Raw genomic sequence first — 19,712 nt, forward strand, 5'->3', positions numbered from 1 at the left:
CCCCCAATAATGTCTCAAAAATTTCTTCCTATGGCAATTAGGATTATTTTTAGACTTTTAAGGTTGAGAATGGTTGTCATTGATCCTGGAGGCCTATAATTCCTATTCTCAAATGCCATTTAAAAAGAATAACAAACATTGGCACCACCTTTTATATTTCTCAGAATGTTACCAAGGTCTTGAATGGTCTTTGAAAAGTCAGGGAGATTAATTGTAGGTTTCAAAACAGTTCTCAATTTGACTCAACTGAATAAAACATAAGGATAACTCTCATACCAACAGATGGACCAGCAGGAACCACACATTTCCTTTCAACGCGAGAAGCAGACGGTACACTTTGGTTTTTAATCATATTTTCCTGAATTAAATCCTGAACCTGACTTTCATTAATCCTGGGAAAAGGAAGTACATGAACTCGTAGATGAGATCCTTCTGTAGGTCGTGGAACTTTTTGGAATGTCATATGAGGATTTGGATTCTCCTGCAGACATTAAATAAAGAGTATCTGTATTCAGGGATATAACATATTTATTTATTTAAATAATTTGCTTGGCAAAAGATTTATTAATAAAGTGCCATTAATGATTCTTTATTAATTAATGTAGTGAAGGATAATACCACACTCGTCTTGAAATAAAAGCAAAAATTAATTACTCTATATGGAAATCAAACAGTTTAACGATTGATAAGATATATAACCAGAGACGACTTCCGGTATCCAGTGGCAACGGACGTCTGGAAGGTTTCTCCTGCCTCCAGCGCCCGAATCCGGCCGCCGCCGAGGCCCTCAGGGGCCAGGTGTTCCGAAAAGGACACCTGCCATACGGACGGCTCGCCAGGGGTCTCCCAGCCGATATACAGGACTGTGGGGACCGATGCTGGCGCGTCCTAGGCTTGGCGGGGTTCGGAGGCCACAGGCCGCGGCCATTATTTTGGTCGTCGCCTGGGCCGCTGTGCCCGGTGACACCGGGGCATTGGATTTATAACTGCAGCAGCCTGGTGGTGAACAGGGCACGGAGAAGAATTGAGGAGGAGAAGGGAAGGGAATATCGGTAAACGTGAGTGGAGTGCTCCGGAGTGCGGGGGGGTTTTTTCTCCCCTGCGGTTGGAAGGAGCACGAGTTATTTTGGAGAGAGGAGAACTTAAAATAAGAAGATTACCGGTTTTGTGGAGCTCTGGAGAGAAGAGGTGATGGAGAAATTTAGGAGGGAAGGTTTGAGGCCCCCCCTCCTTCTGGGGAACAGTGGTGGCGTCCAGCTTCCGCCTTCACTATGAGAATTTTGATGACATCACTTCCCTTCGGTTTCCTGGTTGACTAACTGTACTCTGGACTCGTTGCTCCTGTGAGTGCCCCCTGGTGGATCCGGAGGAAATTACAAGGATACTGTGCTTGCCTGAGGATTTTGATTCTTTTTTTCAAATGGCAAAGGTCAGAGACCAACTGCTGGAGAGATGGAGAGAATTCTGGAAAAGTTATCCAATATGGACAAGAAACTGGATGATTTGCAAAGAGGCCAAACGGAAATAAGAGAAGAAATTGTGACTATCCAAAAGGATTTAAAGGATACTCAACAAGTCTCAGCAGAAAACAAGCAGAAAGTGGAAGGTCTGAGGGTGAAATGCGGGCAGTGCAGAAAAGAGAGGAGACGACAGGCAATGCTGTGCTTGGACTACAGATGGATAAAATGTCTTATTTCCTTAGGTTTCAAAATTTGGAAGAAGTGGACCAAGAAGACTTGAGAGATGTTGTGACTAAATTGTTGGGAGAATTTCTTGGGAGAAGTGTTGATTTCATGAATTGGGATGTGGATCGAGTTTATAGAGTTAATTCGCAATATGCACGCACGCATGCAGTTCCCAGAGAGGTTCATGTCAAATTTGTGAGAAGAGGCGAGAGATGAAATTCTTAGAAAACATAGGAGTGGGGCACTGATTTACAGGGGCAGGAGATAGCCATTCTGAGGCAGATTCCCAGACAGGTGCGTGAAAAAGAAAGAAATATTATTTTTGTCAAGCAAATTGTACCAGAAGGAGTGGGCTTCAGATGGCTGATGCCAGAGGATTGATGATTTTCCGGGAGGGCATTACGAAAAAATCAGTACAATTGCGGAGGCTACGGCCTATGTGGAGGAACACAAAGCCTTCCTGGAATCAGATGACCCAGGAATTGAAGAAGGGGAGGTTATAGATCATGGGGCTGAAGCGGCTGCCGCTGTTGCGGCCCTGGAGTTGGGTCAGGCTGAACCCAGAGTTCTGAGATCCAAAACTAGGAAGTGATAAAGATATTTGGGATTGTGTTGGTTTTCCTTATTCTCTTTTGTACGATATTCTGTTTATTCTTGACTCTTCTTTATTACGTATTTAAAATTTGCAAACTTTGCTACTTCGTGTCACCTGCTTGCCTTATGGCTGTTGTATGTATTAAAAAATTTGAGTAAAATTCTTATTTTAGATAAGAAAAATGAAAATTTACCATACCTGATATGTATTTGTATAAACCTTTTTTGACTAATAAAAACTTTTTGAACAAAAAAAAAAAAAAAAAAAAAAAAGATATATAACCACTATCTCTTATCTCATATTTTAAATCTTCTCCACAGACTTTCCAATAAAACATCTTTTATTGATGACCAAAATTAAATCATAAAATGGAATAGCATAATTGCAGTACATCAATATTATACAGTGATATGTAACAACAAAATAAAATGTCAATCTTATTATAATGAGAAATAATACTGCTGCAGGCTGAAAAAGAATAGTCGGAGTGAAGATCTAAGTTACTTTCAACAGATATGAAAAGTTGTTTTATTCAATTTAGAAGGCTGCCCAACTCCCAAATTACTCTGTTTTACATAATGTAACTATAAGAAGAAAACAATTAATGAAGAAAATAATAACAATTCCTCTTTCTGGCATGACATGATCTTAAGGTTTCATAACCCAAGGATCTGTTGTATATCAAATAGATTTTTTTTACCAAATGTAATAATTAAAAAAAGATCATCGCTTATTTAAGAATTATACTTTTAACTTCATAATTGATTTATATAACTGCAAGCAGCTTTGTGCAACTTACAATTATTTAAAATGAAATATTAATGAATTATATCATAAAAACATACCGTACTTACATTTTTCAATAGCTGCTCTGCAAGTTCTCGGATATGTTTTAACACTTTTAATGAATTGCTCTCCTCAGATTTAATTCGCTCTACTTCAAATGCTACCAGCTTTAAAAATAAAGCATATTTTTGTTGATAAAAAGCAGCTTTTAGATAGTATTTTTACATAGCCACTAAAAATATTTACATACCATTTTTAATAACTCATTCCCATTTCTATTTTGCATGCATGTTCTATAATGTTAATAATTCCAACAATAATAAACTTGACATTTTGGGTGTACCAAATTAAGTATTCAGAAATACATATAATGAATACTAATAGTAAAAGAAATATTTTAAATATTTAATGGCCTCTCTTTTCACAACATTTGGTTAAATTTCTCAAGTTTGCTGTTCTAACGAATTCTCATACTTTATTGAAAGTTTGTAAAAACTTTCCTAAAGCCTAAAAATAATAAAATATTATCAGTGTTTAATTTTTTAAATGGTGAATAAAATTTTTATTATGACAAATATTGCAAACTATTTGCATATATTTATCTTACAAGTGACAATTCCCCCTGATATCTGTTCTTAGGAAAAATAATGTTTAAAAAATATTCAACCAAATATTTTGAAAACAAAAATTAATACCCTTTTAAGCTAATTCACTCCAATATATTTTACAAGAATAATGTGACCAAAAACTAAAACAAAACAAAAAACCTCAAACAAATTAAATATTTTCTCTCAAGTTTCACAATTAACTTTTAAAATATATGTGTATATATATATATATATGTATATATTCTACCTCATCAAAAAGATCGCAGGATCTATAAGGAGGACCTCTCTCTGACACAAAACCTGCAAATGCCATTCCATTCAGAATTTTGGTAAGGAAATCATTCTCAATTAAGCCCCGCTGGCTTAAGAAAGCTGCCTGCAAATAAAAATAAATTGTAACTAACATTTTATCAGAAACATGAAGGAAAAAAAAGGATGATTAAAATAGAATGTAAAATTTAAAAAAAGAACAATGTGTTTAATGCTTTTAATAAAACCAAACCATGAATTACCATAACATCAAGGTTGCTGTAAAAACAGAAAACTTTCCATGAATGCACACAAATGTGCATTCCGAATATGTTTGGAATGCATTCAGAAATCTGCTTTCTCTCAATAAACTTAAATTATGCAAGGTAAGATGTAAAATGGCTACATACAGAATCTATTTAAGAGCTGTGTGATCATTAAAAACATAAAAATGATATAAAAACTAGATTAGATAACTTTATTTACCCTATCAATTCAAATCTGGACTTCTGTCTCTTAAGATACAAGCCAATGTGTTTAGTCCACCTAATACATGGCATCTCCACACACACATACACAACCCTTTACCTTCCTCTAGGGCATCAGAACATGTGATGAGACAAATGAAGAAGGAACAAAGGGTGGGGGAAGATTGTTGCTAAACAGCCAAGAAAATTTTTGATTGGAAAAACAACTTGGTGGATGAGTTTTGCTTCATGTTCACAATCCAGTTGAGGTCAAAAAGTTTCCCCCCATGGTCAGATATTTCTTCGTTTTTGTTTATTCCTCTTTATGGAATGCATTTTGGCTCACTTGCTGGAGCCATCTGGTTCATTTTACAAAACTATTCATTGGATCATGAATTAACATCTAACATGAAGCATATTATTCATTCCTAATCTCTGCTAGGAGGTACAATATTTTTAACCATCTCAGCAAGTTGCTAACCATGGTTCTTTGTGCGCTCATCTTTGCATTCAAACACACTGTATGTTTGCATTAGTATGAACCACCTTTACAGAACTTGCAAAAGCTGAGAATTTTGGCTGGACACTGGATCTTGCAAGACATACCAAGAATCCTAATCATATTGAAATAGCAATTTGTGAAAAATAGGCCACAATACTGAGAACTGGAGAAAAAAACTTGGTAGGTCAACTGCAATTACAGATTACTTGCTATTTTACTTTATGGTCTCAGTGCTCACACGTAGTAAGTTTAGCAGGTGATCTATGGCAGTATTAGACAGGGAACTACTCAATCAAATGACACTTACAAGCTTGAATACCTAACAGTACATGATAAAGGTCACAAAGATCATATTAAAAAAAAGTAATAGAGGTGATAGGTGTGTCAATTGATAAGGTCCAGACTATAATTATGATTAGAACCACTGTTCCTCAGCCAAACAATATAAAGGTGAATTTATATGGAATACAAAAAACCTATTGGTTCAAAAACAGGAATTAATAGCTATTTTTAAAGTTATTATTAAAAGGCAATTGCCATAGATTTGGGCTTTATAGTTAGCTGGAAGAATATGGAGTTAAATTTGGAACCAGACACATAACGTTTGTACAGGAGCCTCAAATTTCTGACTTAGAAGCTTAGAAAAAATATAACAATTTATAGGAGAGGTATTTACAGAAACAATTTGCCAGATTATATAATCAATGGAAAAACTGAGTACAGAGTAGAAAGAGCTTTAGAGGCAACCTTAATTTCTTGTGCTGGGCAAGAAAAATTCCACTATGATCCTTTTGGAAGGAGAGATAGTACTAACTACATGCCACCATATTGGGCAGCTTGTCAGATTGCCTCAGCCATTAAAGATGCATCTGGCTGGGTCCTAACAGGATCTTGGCAAACATACAAGCAATGTGTAATGTTTGGAGACAAGCTAGAAGACTAGATCTATGGAATGTGGTTTTGATGTGTACCAATTGCAGAATGAAGTATCAGAGCAGGACTTGAAATTACTTTGGGAGTAAGTAACAAAACTCAATTAAATCAGCATTAACCTTAGGAATTTTAGCATCAGGTGATACCAAGAGTCAAACAGACTATTATTAGTTGCAAGAAATAGTTAATTTGAATCTCAGATTCCTTCTTTCCTCTCCCTAATGACAACTTGCATATAATCTGATGGTGTAGCAGCTTCAACTATTCAGGCATGTATCCAAATGATAAATAAAGACTCTGGGCCTATTGTACTGGGTACATCCCTGTCCAACTTGGGAAAACAAGTAATAAATATACAAGCATTGTCACAAGGGTAAATTGTTTTTTGCAAACTGATGCAACATGCAATGCCATATAGAACATTCCAGTTACTATACATCATAACATATAATCACAGCATTCTTACGAATAATGATATTGTTAGTTGCCCTGATCAGAAAAGTACAGTCAGCACTCATAGGAAGTGTTCAGACAGTCCTAGATTCTAAACCAGATCTACTGCTGAATTACAGTCATGGCTAAAATTGTTGGCACCCCAGAAATTTTTCCAGAAAATCAAGTATTTCTCAAAGAAAAGTATTGCACATGTTTTGCTATACACATGTTTATTCCCTTTGTGTGTATTGGAACAAAACAAAAAAAGGCAGGAAAAAAAGCAAATTGGACATAATGTCACACAAAACTCCAAAAATGGGCTGGACAAAAGTATTGGCACCCTTTCAAAATTGTGGATAAATAAGATTGTTTCAAGCATGTGATGCTCCTTTAAACTCACCTGGGGCAAGTTACAGGGTGTGGGCAATATAAAAATCACACCTGAAAGCAGAAAAAAGGAGAGAAGTTCACTTAGTCTTTGCATTGTGTGTGTCTGTGTGGGCCACACTAAGCATGGACAACAGAAAGAGGAGAAGAGAACTGTCTGAGGACTTGAGGACCAAAATTGTGGAAAAATATCAACAATCTCAAGGTTACAAGTCCATCTCCAGAGATCTAGATTTGCCTTTGTCCACAGTGCGCAACATTATCAAGAAGTTTGCAACCCATGGCACTGTAGCTAATCTCATTGGGTGGGAACGGAAGAGAAAAATTGATGAAAGGTTGCAACGCAGGATCGTCCGGATGGTGCATAAGCAACCCCAAACAAGTTCCAAAGAAATTCAAGCTGTTCTGCAGGCTCAGGGAGCATCAGTGTCAGTACGAACAATCTGTCGACATGTAAATGAAATGAAATACTATGACAGGAGACCCAGGAGGACCCCATTGCTGACACAGAGACATAAAAGAGCAAGACTACAGTTTGCCAAAATGTACTTGAGTAAGCCAAAATCCTTCTGGGAAAACGTCTTGTGGACAGATGAGACCAAGATAGAGCTTTTTGGTAAAGCACATCATTCTACTGTTTACTGAAAACGGAATAAGGCCTACAAAGAAAAGAACACAGTACCTACAATGAAATATGGTGGAGGTTCAATAATGTTTTGGAGTTGTTTTGCTGCCTCTGGTACTGGGTGCTTTGATTGTGTGCAAGGCATCATGAAATCTGAGGATTACTAAAGGATTTTGGGTCGCACTGTAGAGCCCAGTGTCAGAAAGCTGGGTTTGCATCTGAGATCTTGGGTCTTCCAGCAGGACAATAACCCCAAAAGTACATCAAAAAGCTTCCAGAAATGGATGGCAACAAAGCGCTGGAGAGTTCTGAAGTGGCCAGCAATGAGTCCAGATCTAAATCCCATTGAATACCTGTGGAGAGATCTTAAAATTGCTGTTGGGAAAAGGCACCCTTCCAATAAGCAGTTTGCAAAGGAAGAGTGGTCCAAAATTCCGGGTGAGATGTGTAAGAAGCTTATTGATGGTTATAGAAAGTGAATGATATTAGTTATTTTTTCCAAAGGGTGTGCAACCAAATATTAAATTAAGGGTGCCAATAATTTTGTCCAGCCCATTTTTGGAGTTTTGTGTGACATTATGTCCAATTTGCTTTTTTTCCTGCCTTTTTTTTTTATTCAAAAAGTTTTACAAAAAAAATGTCCCCCCCCTTTCCCCCCAACCCCCCTCCCTTCACTAATACCCTCCCCCCTCCCCCCTGACTTCCCGGAACAAGCACAAGGTATAGTTAAAAATGAAACAAACATATGCTAAGAAAATTTTCCCCCAAAACTATTATACCAATTTTCCCCTCTAGCTCTGACTTCCTCCTAACATAACCAAAATCATTCAGAAAATAAAAAAAAAATAATAAAAAAAAAATTAACAATTAACAGTAATAAAATATATAAATCAATAGAACAAATTAATCCTAAAGTATTTAAAACCAACTAAAACATAAAAATCCAATCCAATTCAAAAAATATCTCCCTTATAGCTTCTATAACCATATAATTTCCCCCCCGGGTCTTTCTTACATAAGATCTTTTGAGAATATTCTATTTAAAATTCAGTGCAACACATTATAAAATTTCAATACAGAAAATTACAATATCTATTCAACTTTAGTCCTTCCTCATCAAAATCCAGTATAGATCCAAATATCTAGTCTTTTATGATAGATATAAAACATATAATCAACCCATTTCTTCCAGATCTTCCTCACAAATTGTCTTTCCGGGACACTAATATTTTTGTCTATTAATATTTCAAGAAAACCTTGTTTCAAGGATAATACTTTTGTCTCTTGCCATTTTTTTTGATGCATTAATCTCTATCTTTGCTTCATTACTCCTTTTGAAAAGTCAGTCACCATATTTCCTAGTAGTTCCTTAGGTCCAGGAATCCACAAATTACTGCCGTATATTCCATCAGTCCAAAAAGAGAACTCTTGGAAAACATTAACCCTGTGAGTTTTTTCGGTTTGGGAGACAGCCTCCTGTAGCACAAATTCAAGCATTTCATCCAAACTATTTAAAGAAAACTTCTTTACATCAACTTGTTTATTCACGATCATATCTTCATATTTATCCACTTTTGTTTGTATCTCCTCCATTCCATTTTCCAAGTGGTTGCACTGGTTAATTTCCTCCAAGCTCTCATCAAAAACGTCCCCATTTTTTATCAATTCGTATTTTTGAATAATTAAATACATACTTTCTGTGTAATCCTGTATAAAGTCACGAATCCATTCTTCTGAAAGAACCTTCATGACAAAGTTCCTGCTGAGAATCCCCTTGTAAAATACTTAAACTGTGGCGATTCGGACGGGGCGTCTGAGGGCGGTCTTGGTGATATTGTTTGGGATGAGTTTGACCCTGTGGCTCCCGAGGACATGGACAGGTTGCTGGGTAGATTGAATGCCACCACGTGTTTACTGGACCCGTGCCCCTCCTGGCTGGTGCTGGCCACTCAGGAGGTGACACGAGGCTGGCTCCAGGGGATTACGAGCGCTTCTTTGGTGGAGGGAGTCTTTCCGGCCGCCTTGAAAGAGGCGGTGGTGAGGCCCCTCCTCAAGAAGCCTTCCCTGGACCCGGCTGTTTTAGGTAATTATCGTCCGGTCTCCAACCCGCCGCGGCGAAGGTTGTAGAAATATGGTGGCATATCAGTTTCCCCTGCACCTGGAGAAACTGTCTACCTAGACCCGTTCCAGTCCGGCTTCCGGCCCGGTTACAGCACTGAGACGGCTTTGGTCGCGTTGGTGGATGATCTCTGGAGGGCCAGGGATAGGGGTTGTTCCTCTGCCCTGGTCCTATTAGACCTCTCAGCGGCTTTCGATACCATCGACCATGGTATCCTGCTGCGCCGGCTGGAGGGATTGGGAGTGAGAGGCACCGTTTATCGGTGGTTCTCCTCCTATCTCTCCGACCGGTCGCAGACGGTGTTGGCGGGGGGGCAGAGGTCGACCCCGCGGCGCCTCACTTGTGGGGTGCCGCAGGGGTCGATTCTCTCGCCCCTTCTGTTCAACATCTACATGAAGCCGCTGGGTGAGATCATCAGTGGCTTCGGTGTGAGGTACCAGCTGTACGCTGATGACACCCAGCTGTACTTCTCCACACCGGGCCACCCCAATGAAGCTATCGAAGTGCTGTTCCGGTGTCTGGAAGCCGTACGGGTCTGGACGGGGAGAAACAGGCTCAAGCTCAATCCCTCCAAGACGGAGTGGCTGTGGATGCCGGCATCCCGGTACAGTCAGCTGAGTCCACGGCTGACTGTTGGGAGCGAGTCACTGGCCCCGATGGAGAGGGTGCGCAACTTGGGCGTTCTCCTGGATGAACGGCTGTCTTTTGAAGACCACCTGACGGCCGTCTCCAGGAGAGCTTTCCACCAGGTTCGCCTGGTGCGCCAGCTGCGCCCCTTTCTAGACCGGGATGCCTTATGCACAGTCACTCACGCCCTTGTGACGTCTCGTCTGGATTACTGCAATGCTCTCTACATGGGGCTCCCCTTGAGGGGCATCCGGAGGCTTCAGTTAGTCCAGAATGCAGCTGCGCGGGTGATAGAGGGAGTGCTCCCGTGGCTCCCACGTGACACCTATCCTGCGCAGGCTGCACTGGCTACCTGTGGCCTTCCGGGTGCGCTTCAAGGTGTTGGTGAACGTCTTCAAAGCGCTCCATGGCATAGGGCCGGGATATCTACGGGACCGCCTGCTGCTACCGAATACCTCTCACCGACCCGTGCGCTCTCACAGAGAGGGACTCCTCAGGGTGCCGTCGGCGCGACAGTGTCGTCTGGCGACGCCCAGGGGAAGGGCCTTCTCTGTGGGGGCTCCCACCCTCTGGAACGAACTCCCCCCAGGACTCCGTCAACTTCCGGACCTCCGAACCTTTCGTCGCGAGCTTAAAACTCACCTATTCATCTGCGCTGGACTGGGTTAGTTTTTAAACTTATGGGTTTTTAATGGGTTTTTATTCTAAATTTTAATCGTGGCCAATTTAATAAGTTTTTAAATTATATTTTAATCGTATTTATATTGTATTATTTTGTATTTTTTATCAGGCTGTGAACCGCCCTGAGTCCTTCGGGAGAAGGGCGGTATAAAAATTTAAATAATAAATAAATAAAATAAACAACGTAATATAATCCAACAATCCACAGTCCAACACAATAAGATAAAATCTCCATTCAGTTTCGATTCCACAGCAAGGCTCCCTTTGATGTATCGCTCTGCTTTCAGTTGCTCTCAGACGCCATTTTAAACAATTAAAAGAAGGGGGGGGGAAATTTATCTTTTTAGGTGGAAGTCAGGAAATCAAAAATACTTGCAAACCAATAATTGTTCACTCATGCTTCTTCCGTCTGCTTTTAGAAATCCACAAAAAGAAATCAGTTGTTAGCAGAAGTGGACACCTTCCTCTTTTCCTGCTTTTGCAGGAGCGCAGTGAATACTGGAGATTAAGAGAGGATTAAAAGGGATTCGACCTTTCGGGACTTTGCATAACAAAAACAAAGCCCCTAGGGGAATCTACCACTATCCCCCCCCCTTGCTCTTTCTCTCTCTTTCAACCAGAGAGGGAAATTGAAGCTGGGAACAGCTGTTCGTTGCTGTTTTCACCGGCTTTTACCATATTCAGTGCGGAGTGCCATAAATTAGCACCCAGCGAGAAAGGTGGCGCCACCCGGAAGTCCTGCCTTTTTTTGTTTTGTTCCAATACACACAAAGGGAATAAACATGTGTATAGCAAAACATGTGTTATTGCAATACTTTTCTGTGAGAAATACTTGATTTTCTGGAAAAATTTCTGGGGTGCCAACAATTTCAGCCATGACTGTATACTATTTAATATACCTATGGTTCTGCCTCATTAAAGATATGGGACTGTATGCCTGTTGCTCAAGGTACTGAACAACAAGATTTAAACAAGTGCAATAAAACATATCATGTCCCTTTATCAGTACAGTATCAGTATCAGTATCAGTATCAGTATTGTCCAGCAGAGTACTTCAGATCCCTAGTAAAAAGTGAATAGGCAATAACAACCCAGTTCCGAAATTTTGTCAACAAAACTGCAAAGTCTAGTCCAGGTAGTCATCAGGAGTCAACACCAACTCAAAGGCAAGAAAGGAAATATGAGGAAGCAGCATTTTTTGTTAAATGGAAACTAAATGTAAGAATTACATTTTGGAATTACTGTTTCCCCTAGGTTCCATTTCAGATTTTTATCCTAGATGTATCAATTAGATATATTATTTTGGGTAGCAACGAGAAATATTCTACAAGTTTTTAGTAAAACACTGTTAGTTGGATTTGCAGCGAACATGTTCAGAAGTTCCATTTACACAAAAATGAAAGAGATACAATTACATATACAACTACATTATTGGCACATAATCTTAGCTTTTAAAACAGCATGGAGAAAAAAAGTAGGAAAAAGTTGTACATTTTACAAGTTTTTATGAAACTGGATTATCTTAAAATTTCAGACTGGATAAAGAAACTTATTGAACTAATAGTATTTTGCTTATTTTAACCTTTTAGAAATGCAATATTATTTATAAGCTATTAGGTTCAACTTTATTGTTACCTTATGAAAGTTTATCACAGGTTCTGAATGAATCCTGATTAGCTGAAGACAAGATCTATATCCTTGGAAAAGTTGTGCAAATAATCTAAGAAAGACTCCTCGCACCTCTTTATCCTAAGAAAGACATCAAACTGTTATAATACACAAATAAAGTGTTCCTTCCCAACTAATTCATCAGTAGCCTGAGACCCCAATGGATTGACATAATCTTTCTTGACACCATACTGGGTTTAAGCCCCACCAGAAACTACTCTATTTTAGGTTTTTTTTTTCAAATTAAAAAATAGAAAGCTAAATGGGTTCCATAGAGACCAAGAAAACATTCTTAAACAATAAAAATGGGAAATGGCTGTAGCCATTATTTGCTTGGAAGTTGCATGTGTAGCAAAAGAAACAACGGTGATGGAACAGATTCTCCTGGAATCTAGAAGAATGACTAGAAGAAATTTCACCAGTATACTTTTATGAATGGATATTTTATGACTAGATATGGCATTCATGGCAGCCATTTTTTAAAATATATAACATGCTTTCAAAATTCCAAATGCATCCACTGCTCCCCAAATCTAGTGATTAAAATTCTGAAAGGGCTAAAAATCACAATATGATATTAAAATTAAAAATCCCATGTGAACAGCTTGCTTATATTTCCCCATAATTGAGTTGCAAGAACTTCAATTATTCAGGTATAAACCTCACCTTTAAGGATACTGGCACCAGTACATTTGATATACCTCAGTTCCAGAGGTGGATTTCAGCAGGTTCTGACCACTTCTGGAGAACTGGTAGCAGAAATTAGTAGTTCAGAGAACCGGTAGTAAAAATTCTGACTGGCCCCACCTCCATCTATTCTCTGCCTCTCAAGTCCAGCTGATTGGGAGGAAATAGGGGTTTTGCAGTAACCTCCCCCTGGACTGGGGAAGGGAATGGAGAGTTTACAGTATCCTTCTCCTGCCACGCCCACCAAGCCATGTCATGCCCACCAAGCCATGGCACACCCATCAAGCTGCACCCCTAGAACTGGTAGTAAAAATTTTTGAAACCCACCACTGCACAATTCAGTTTCAATTTTCACCAATATTGCATTTTCCTATAAACATAAACTGTGCATTGACACTAACTGTAGAAAGTAAATTGAATTCAGGGATCATAAATGGGATACTGCAGCAATGCTTCAAATTATAATTAAAAGATAGGATTGAGACCGGTAGTCCTCAACTTACAACCACAATTGAGCTCAAAATTTTGATTTGTTTTCTAGCTAGAAGTAGAATTAACCCTTTCTTATCAGCTCCAGCAAGAATTCTTAGATCAGCATCTTTGATGACATAAAGTAAAAATATTTGGGAAAAATACAGAAATGGAAATACATTATATTTTCCTGTTTATTTCAGCATTGGGAACATTGTGTCTTACCAACATTTTGGAATGTGACAGAGCGGTTCGAGGGGGAGGAAATGCATAATCTGCTGTTGCCAAATCTGGATATAAAACCTACAATTTCAAGAACAAAATTTAAAAGCAAGTGGTTTTGATTTGTTTTTAAAATATTTTTTATATTTTAAATGTAAATTGTACCACATTTAAATTTCATATTAAAATTTAACAAATGTTTGCATTCTTGTATCCTTATTATTTCAGTCTGATGCTAAATATAAAGAAACAAATATTAAGTCGGCTAGGAAATATTCATAACTCGAAGCAGCTAACTGTGATCTTAAACTTGAAAGGGGAAAAACTCAACCAGATTGAATAATCAACATTATACAAAAGAGGATCCCTTTACTGAAAACCTTCTCAGAAAACGTACAGAAGAGTTTTTAATTATGATTGGTCTGTGTTTGTCCAATTTCTTTTCATTGCAACAATTAAATACATTTTCAATTAATTTATGTCTAATGCTTTTTTCTGCTAAAGTGAATCAAAAGGAGGAGGAAAAGATAATGAAGAGCAAGGAAGAAAGGAAGGAAGGAAGAATATGGTCCTAATAGCCAACAATGGTTTTTTTTAAAGAAAAAACAAAATTAAACATAAATGTAATAATTAGTAGATAATTAGAAAGTAGTTTAATCTCCTACTGGAATTAATGGAAAGCAAACATAAAAAAAAGTTGTTGAAGCTACTTAGAGTGAAAAGAATTATGTTAAAGAATGGCATAATTATGTGAAATTATTCTGGTATTACCAGAAAAGATGTGTAGTGGAATGATGATGTGAAAGAGACTGTAGATAGGAAAAAGATATATTATAGAAAAATAGCTGAAAAATGAGGTGGAAGAAGGTATTATATAATGCACATGTACAAAAGAAGATAGATGCAAATAATATAGGAGTCAGGAAAATTAGGTATGTTCACTGTCTTGAGTTGACTAAAAGTGCGTAGATGTGTGTGTGTCTATAAATGTAGGCTAAAAAACTAATAATAATAATGTAATCAATGAAAGCAAGGAACAGTTAAAATGGATTTGAAAATGAATGAAAACTGATGAACACCAGAATGAACGGAATCTATATACCATTAAAACTCTCCTGTTTCTTTGTTTGTACCCTCCAAATAGTGCATAATATCAGAACAATTTTTGAATCAAGGTATCTCAAATGTCCTAACTTAAAGAATGCATAAAATATCTTTATTACTTCTTTATTAACCATTACTTCTTTCAAATGGAAATTTCCATGATGTTCACACCAGTTTTATTTGCTAAGTTGTGCTTGTTGCAACATCTCTGCAGTTGCATGATTATGATTTCTGATGCTTCCTGACAGATTCCCACACGCAAAGACAACGGGGAAACTGGCATGAAGTCAGAAGTCGCTCCTATTCCTGGTGCATTGTACCACAAAAATTTTACAATCAAGGTACTTCAAATCTTAAAGAATGCATAAAAAATCCAGGAAATGTTATTCTTGTGGCATTGAAATTACCACCATATTCTGACCAGTTTATTCTCAATTCTCTAGTCACTGCAGTATCCCTGCCATCAACATGATGTAGATACCGATAATGGGCATGCCCAGCAAGAATATGGTCAGCCTTATTGTGCAATGTGGAAAGTGGGGGAGGGGGAAGCATCATGATCAAGAAATGACATCAAATGTCACCGAGAAGTGGCAAGGGGCGGGGGGGGGGGAGAGAACAAGAATCCAGTGGGAAAATTTAATGTTTATTCTGGTCACATAAGACTACATTATCCTTCTCTCAAAGGATAGCCTAACAAGTCATAGGTTCTCCAGTTAAATATAAAAACAACAAAATCTGGTATGAAACTAAGGTGAGGGAATGCTAGAAGATCTTACTGATTAAGAGAATTAGAGTTCTATGTCAGTTCAGATTGGAACTATATAATATAAATGTTGGTGCCAAATAATAAAACCAATAAAAAGTCAAATATGTTGAGTGACTGCTAAAAAATGGTAAAGTGTACGCTGGTATACAGGTATGTTTTGTACTGGTTATTTTTACTTATTTCTTAAATTTATATAGCTACCCATCTCACTGCTGTGATTCTGGACAATTTACGAAGTTAATAATCCAAAACAACAATAAAAAATAATTGTGAAAATCATTAAAACAAATAAAAGCTATAAAATTATTAAAACCATAAAAGCATAATCTGTGAGACAGTGCCATTCATTTTCCTAATAATACAATCACTTAGCAGACTCTGCACCAATGTCACCAACTACCTAGGCTAGATGGCAAAGCTATGTCATTAGGTTCTTCTATAAGGCAACAAAATTGGGACCAACCTTACCTCAGGGCAGATGATGTTCCAAATGGTGGGCTCTAGATCAGAAAAAGCTCATCTCTTGGGTCCCATCAGATAATTGGGGTATGGCAGTCCCTTAAATACCCTAGCCCCATGCCCTATAAGGCTTTATAGATCATCACCAGTACCTTGAACTGAGAACCAAATTGGTAGCTAATGTAGCTTGTAGAGCAAAAGTATAATGTGCAATGATCTAGATGCACACATAATGGTCCATGCCATAAATTTTTCAACTTTCAAATTTTCCAATTATCCTTCAAGGGCACCACTATGTAGGGTAAAGGTAAAGGTAAAGGTGAAGGTAAAGGTTCCCCTCACACAGATTTGCTAGTTGTTTCCGACTATAGGGCGGTGCTCATCTCTGTTTCAAAGCTGAAGAGCCAGTGCTGTCCAAAGGTGTCTCGGTAGTCATGTGGCTGGCATGACTGAACACCAAAGGTGCACGAAACGCTGTTACCTTCCCACCAAAGGTGGTCTCTATTTTTCTACTTGCATTTTTACATGCTTTCGAACTGCTAGGTTGGCAGAAGTTGGGACAAGTAATGGGAGCTCACCCCATTATGCGGCACTAGGGATTTGAACCACTGACATACCGACCTTTTGATTGACAAGTTCAGCGCCTTAACCACTGCGTCACCATGTAGGGTACATTGCAATAATCCATACAGGAGGCATGAGTGACTGAGTTTAGGGCCTCCCAGTTCAGTAATGGGCAAAACTGACACATAACCCAAGTTATTCAGGCTCTTCTAGCTATGATTGCCAACTGCTCTTCAAAGAGGAGTTACGAGTCTAGAAGGACCTCAAGATTGTGCACTGGGTCTGTCTGAAACAATGCCACTACATCCAGAATTAAAGATGGTAAATTTCCAGATTCCTCAATCTTTACAAGGTTGAGTTGAAGTCTGTTATTTCTCATCCAACTGTCACAGTCTCCAAGTACCACAATAAGACATTTGCTTAATTTGCCAGGGCAAAGATGTACAATTAAGTTATCTTCAGTATACTGATAATATCTAATCCCATGGCCACAGATGAATGCCCACAGTGCCCACAGTGTAGATGTTAAACAGGAGTGGAGAAAGTATTGAATGCTGCTGCACCCCACATAATTGTGGTAGAGGGTGGGAGTTCTTGCTCCTGATCAACACTGTCTGGTCCCAAAAGAAGGAAGAGAACTAGTACAATACAGTGCTGTCGACCTCAAGCTCCTGGAGCTGGTCCAAAAGGATACTATGATTGATAGTATTGAAGTATACTAATAGTTCAAATAGAATAAGGATTGATGCAGTAGATGAATCTTTCATCTGCCAGAGGTCATCTAAAAGTGTGACCATTGTAGTTCAGTCCCATACCAGATAATCCACTTCATCCAAAGTCCTCTGAAGCTGTTGTGCAATCATCTTTCCAACAACCTTGTTTAAAAGGGGAAGTTTGGATACTGGACAAAAATTATCCAGTGTGGTTGGGTCCAGTAATGGCTTCTTGAGGAGGGACAGAGGAACCACTGCCTCTCACAAAGAAGAATTTACCATTGCTAAAACCTAATCATAAGTCACTTCCCAGCAGTCTTCACCGATCAGGAGGGGCATGGGTCTAATAAGCAGTGGCTGATGTCACAGTCATGAGAACGCTATCTGCTTCTTCAGATATAATATTCAACTCCTTGGCAGGACTATACCTATGCACCTCCACGGGAACTGAACTAAAGCTGGCATTTAATTGGGAGCAAATCTGAGCAATCTTGTTCCACAGATGCTTTGCAAAATCCTCTGCATAGCCCTGTAGATGCACTTCAAAGTCCCTTCTACTCAAGAGGGCTGTGGTCATCCTAAACAAAGCTGTCAGCTATCTGCAAACTATGTTGGTGGGTGAATGTGTGTGCATGCGTACATCATGGAATTATACTTACTAGAGATAGAGAAGTTTGGGTCTGCTGAAGCAGTGGTTCTGGAAGCTGGGAGAGGTGAATACATTCAGGAATTTTAATTGTACCGCCATCTAGGTCTGCTATGATTACATCTAACTAGAAGACACAGAGATAGAAATAAACACTTTGTATGATATTTAGTATCATTAAACATAGATAGAATACTGAAATGTCAAGAAACCAAACAACATGGAATATCCACTGAGAAATAGGGAGGAGCTGAATTTATGGAAATATAAAGTTCTGACATTAAATCAAATTTTGGTTGGAACTGTTAAAATATTCTGACTGATGTCTAAAATATTTGATTAACCAAGCTGTAAGTACAGTCATTCTGCATAGCAGATCTCACTGCAGTGCTAACTTTAGATAGCCCTTTTATTAAAGAAAGGGCTTCCCGTATTTCAAGGAGAGAGCAAGATCGATCCAGGTTTTTCCCCTTTGGGTGATCTTTTGGCTCACCAGAGCCATTTTCCATGCTATTTTCCAAGTCAATTTCAGATTCTGCATGAAGTAGAAAAAACACAAACTGAGAAATGGGAGTCGTGCTGATAAAATGTATTTATTTGTAAGTCTGGATCCAATTCACCATATAAACTGATTTTTTTTCAAATATCATCAAATGTCACTGGTTCACCTCTCCCTTTCAATAAGAGCTCCATTAGAACAACCACTACCAGACTTGCCTATTATTTCTAAAATTCATTACTACTCAGTACTAATTTTATACTGCTCGTAGAAAATTTTAGAAGTCATTCAAAATCAAAAGGCTAAGATACTAATCTTGGTAAATCACTTTATGACTACAGTTTCCAAATGGGTTTTTCCCTCACCAAAGTTTCTACTTTTTCTCCATTATATTCATTTCATATTTATCAGATATGTAACAATTTCTTGATATTGTTTGTTACTAATACGTTTGTACCACTTTGAAATTTTTACAGTTAAGGCTGCCATGTACTAATATTTTTCACCACATAATCTCTCTGGATTCGCTAAGAATTCCTATATTAGAGAGCTGGGTGGCACAGAAATTTAATCAATCAATGACTATTGCTAATATAGCATTCCTAATGGGGCATTTCCTCCCATGAGAGCCCAACCACGTATGGTTGGGGGCATAGTAGGCCATTAGTTTTTTGTGATACACAGTACGCATGAAAGGAATGTAAGAAAATCTCCCATTGTTTGAATTATTTATTTAATTTTAGATGAAGTTGTTATATCGGGCATAAAATCCAGCTTAATATACTCACAAGTTCATGAATATCATTACGGAAGATAGAATGTACGCCAATAATAAAAGGTGTTGGTGAACTTAGAACCTCCAAGAGTTGTGCAGGTAAAATTGGAATGTATGGGTAACTGAGAAGAAAGGGAAGGACAAATAATGCAGCCACTCTACTTTGTTAAACGTGAAACTTTACATGCTTTCTACAATTTCCATTATATCACCAAAAATACATTGACTGGATTTTTATTTATTTTTGAAAAATATTTTCTTGCTTAATAAGTAGTGTGTTTACAAAAATAACTTACTTTTCTAGTTTTTGGGTAACAAAATATCATAAAATACATTTCACTGCATTTTCTATCTAGAGTTTCCTCAACTGTATGACTGAAATATAATCTTTAAAATTAATGAAGGCTGAATACAAAATATGCAGACAACTATTGAT

At 38.1% G+C, this 19,712-nt stretch overlaps 1 protein-coding gene and 1 long non-coding RNA gene across 6 annotated transcripts in view; one reads left to right on the forward strand and one right to left on the reverse strand.

Annotated features, from left to right (window-relative positions):
* The window catches only part of LOC131186355 (uncharacterized), a 50,008-nt gene extending 35,786 nt beyond the window's left edge, over positions 1-14,222 (forward strand). Inside the window, exon 2 of the long non-coding RNA XR_009152361.1 lies at positions 13,729-14,222. This is a non-coding gene — a long non-coding RNA (uncharacterized LOC131186355). The remainder of the gene's footprint in view (positions 1-13,728) is intronic.
* SBF2 (SET binding factor 2) overlaps positions 1-19,712 on the reverse strand; it is a 227,044-nt gene that overhangs the window by 90,342 nt on the left and 116,990 nt on the right. For all 5 annotated transcript variants that reach the window (XR_009152348.1, XM_058159766.1, XM_058159757.1 and 2 more), the window contains 7 exons: positions 19,290-19,398; positions 18,016-18,129; positions 13,751-13,828; positions 12,335-12,448; positions 3,922-4,050; positions 3,135-3,233; positions 277-481 (listed from right to left, as the gene is read on the reverse strand). Coding sequence is in view for 4 of the 5 variants with exons in the window: in XM_058159766.1 (XP_058015749.1) it covers positions 277-481; positions 3,135-3,233; positions 3,922-4,050; positions 12,335-12,448; positions 13,751-13,828; positions 18,016-18,129; positions 19,290-19,398 (848 nt within the window). In the remaining variant the exon portion in view is untranslated. The remainder of the gene's footprint in view (positions 1-276; positions 482-3,134; positions 3,234-3,921; positions 4,051-12,334; positions 12,449-13,750; positions 13,829-18,015; positions 18,130-19,289; positions 19,399-19,712) is intronic.

This window comes from Ahaetulla prasina, chromosome 1, assembly GCF_028640845.1.
Source record: "Ahaetulla prasina isolate Xishuangbanna chromosome 1, ASM2864084v1, whole genome shotgun sequence".
Classification (NCBI taxonomy): domain Eukaryota; kingdom Metazoa; phylum Chordata; class Lepidosauria; order Squamata; family Colubridae; genus Ahaetulla; species Ahaetulla prasina.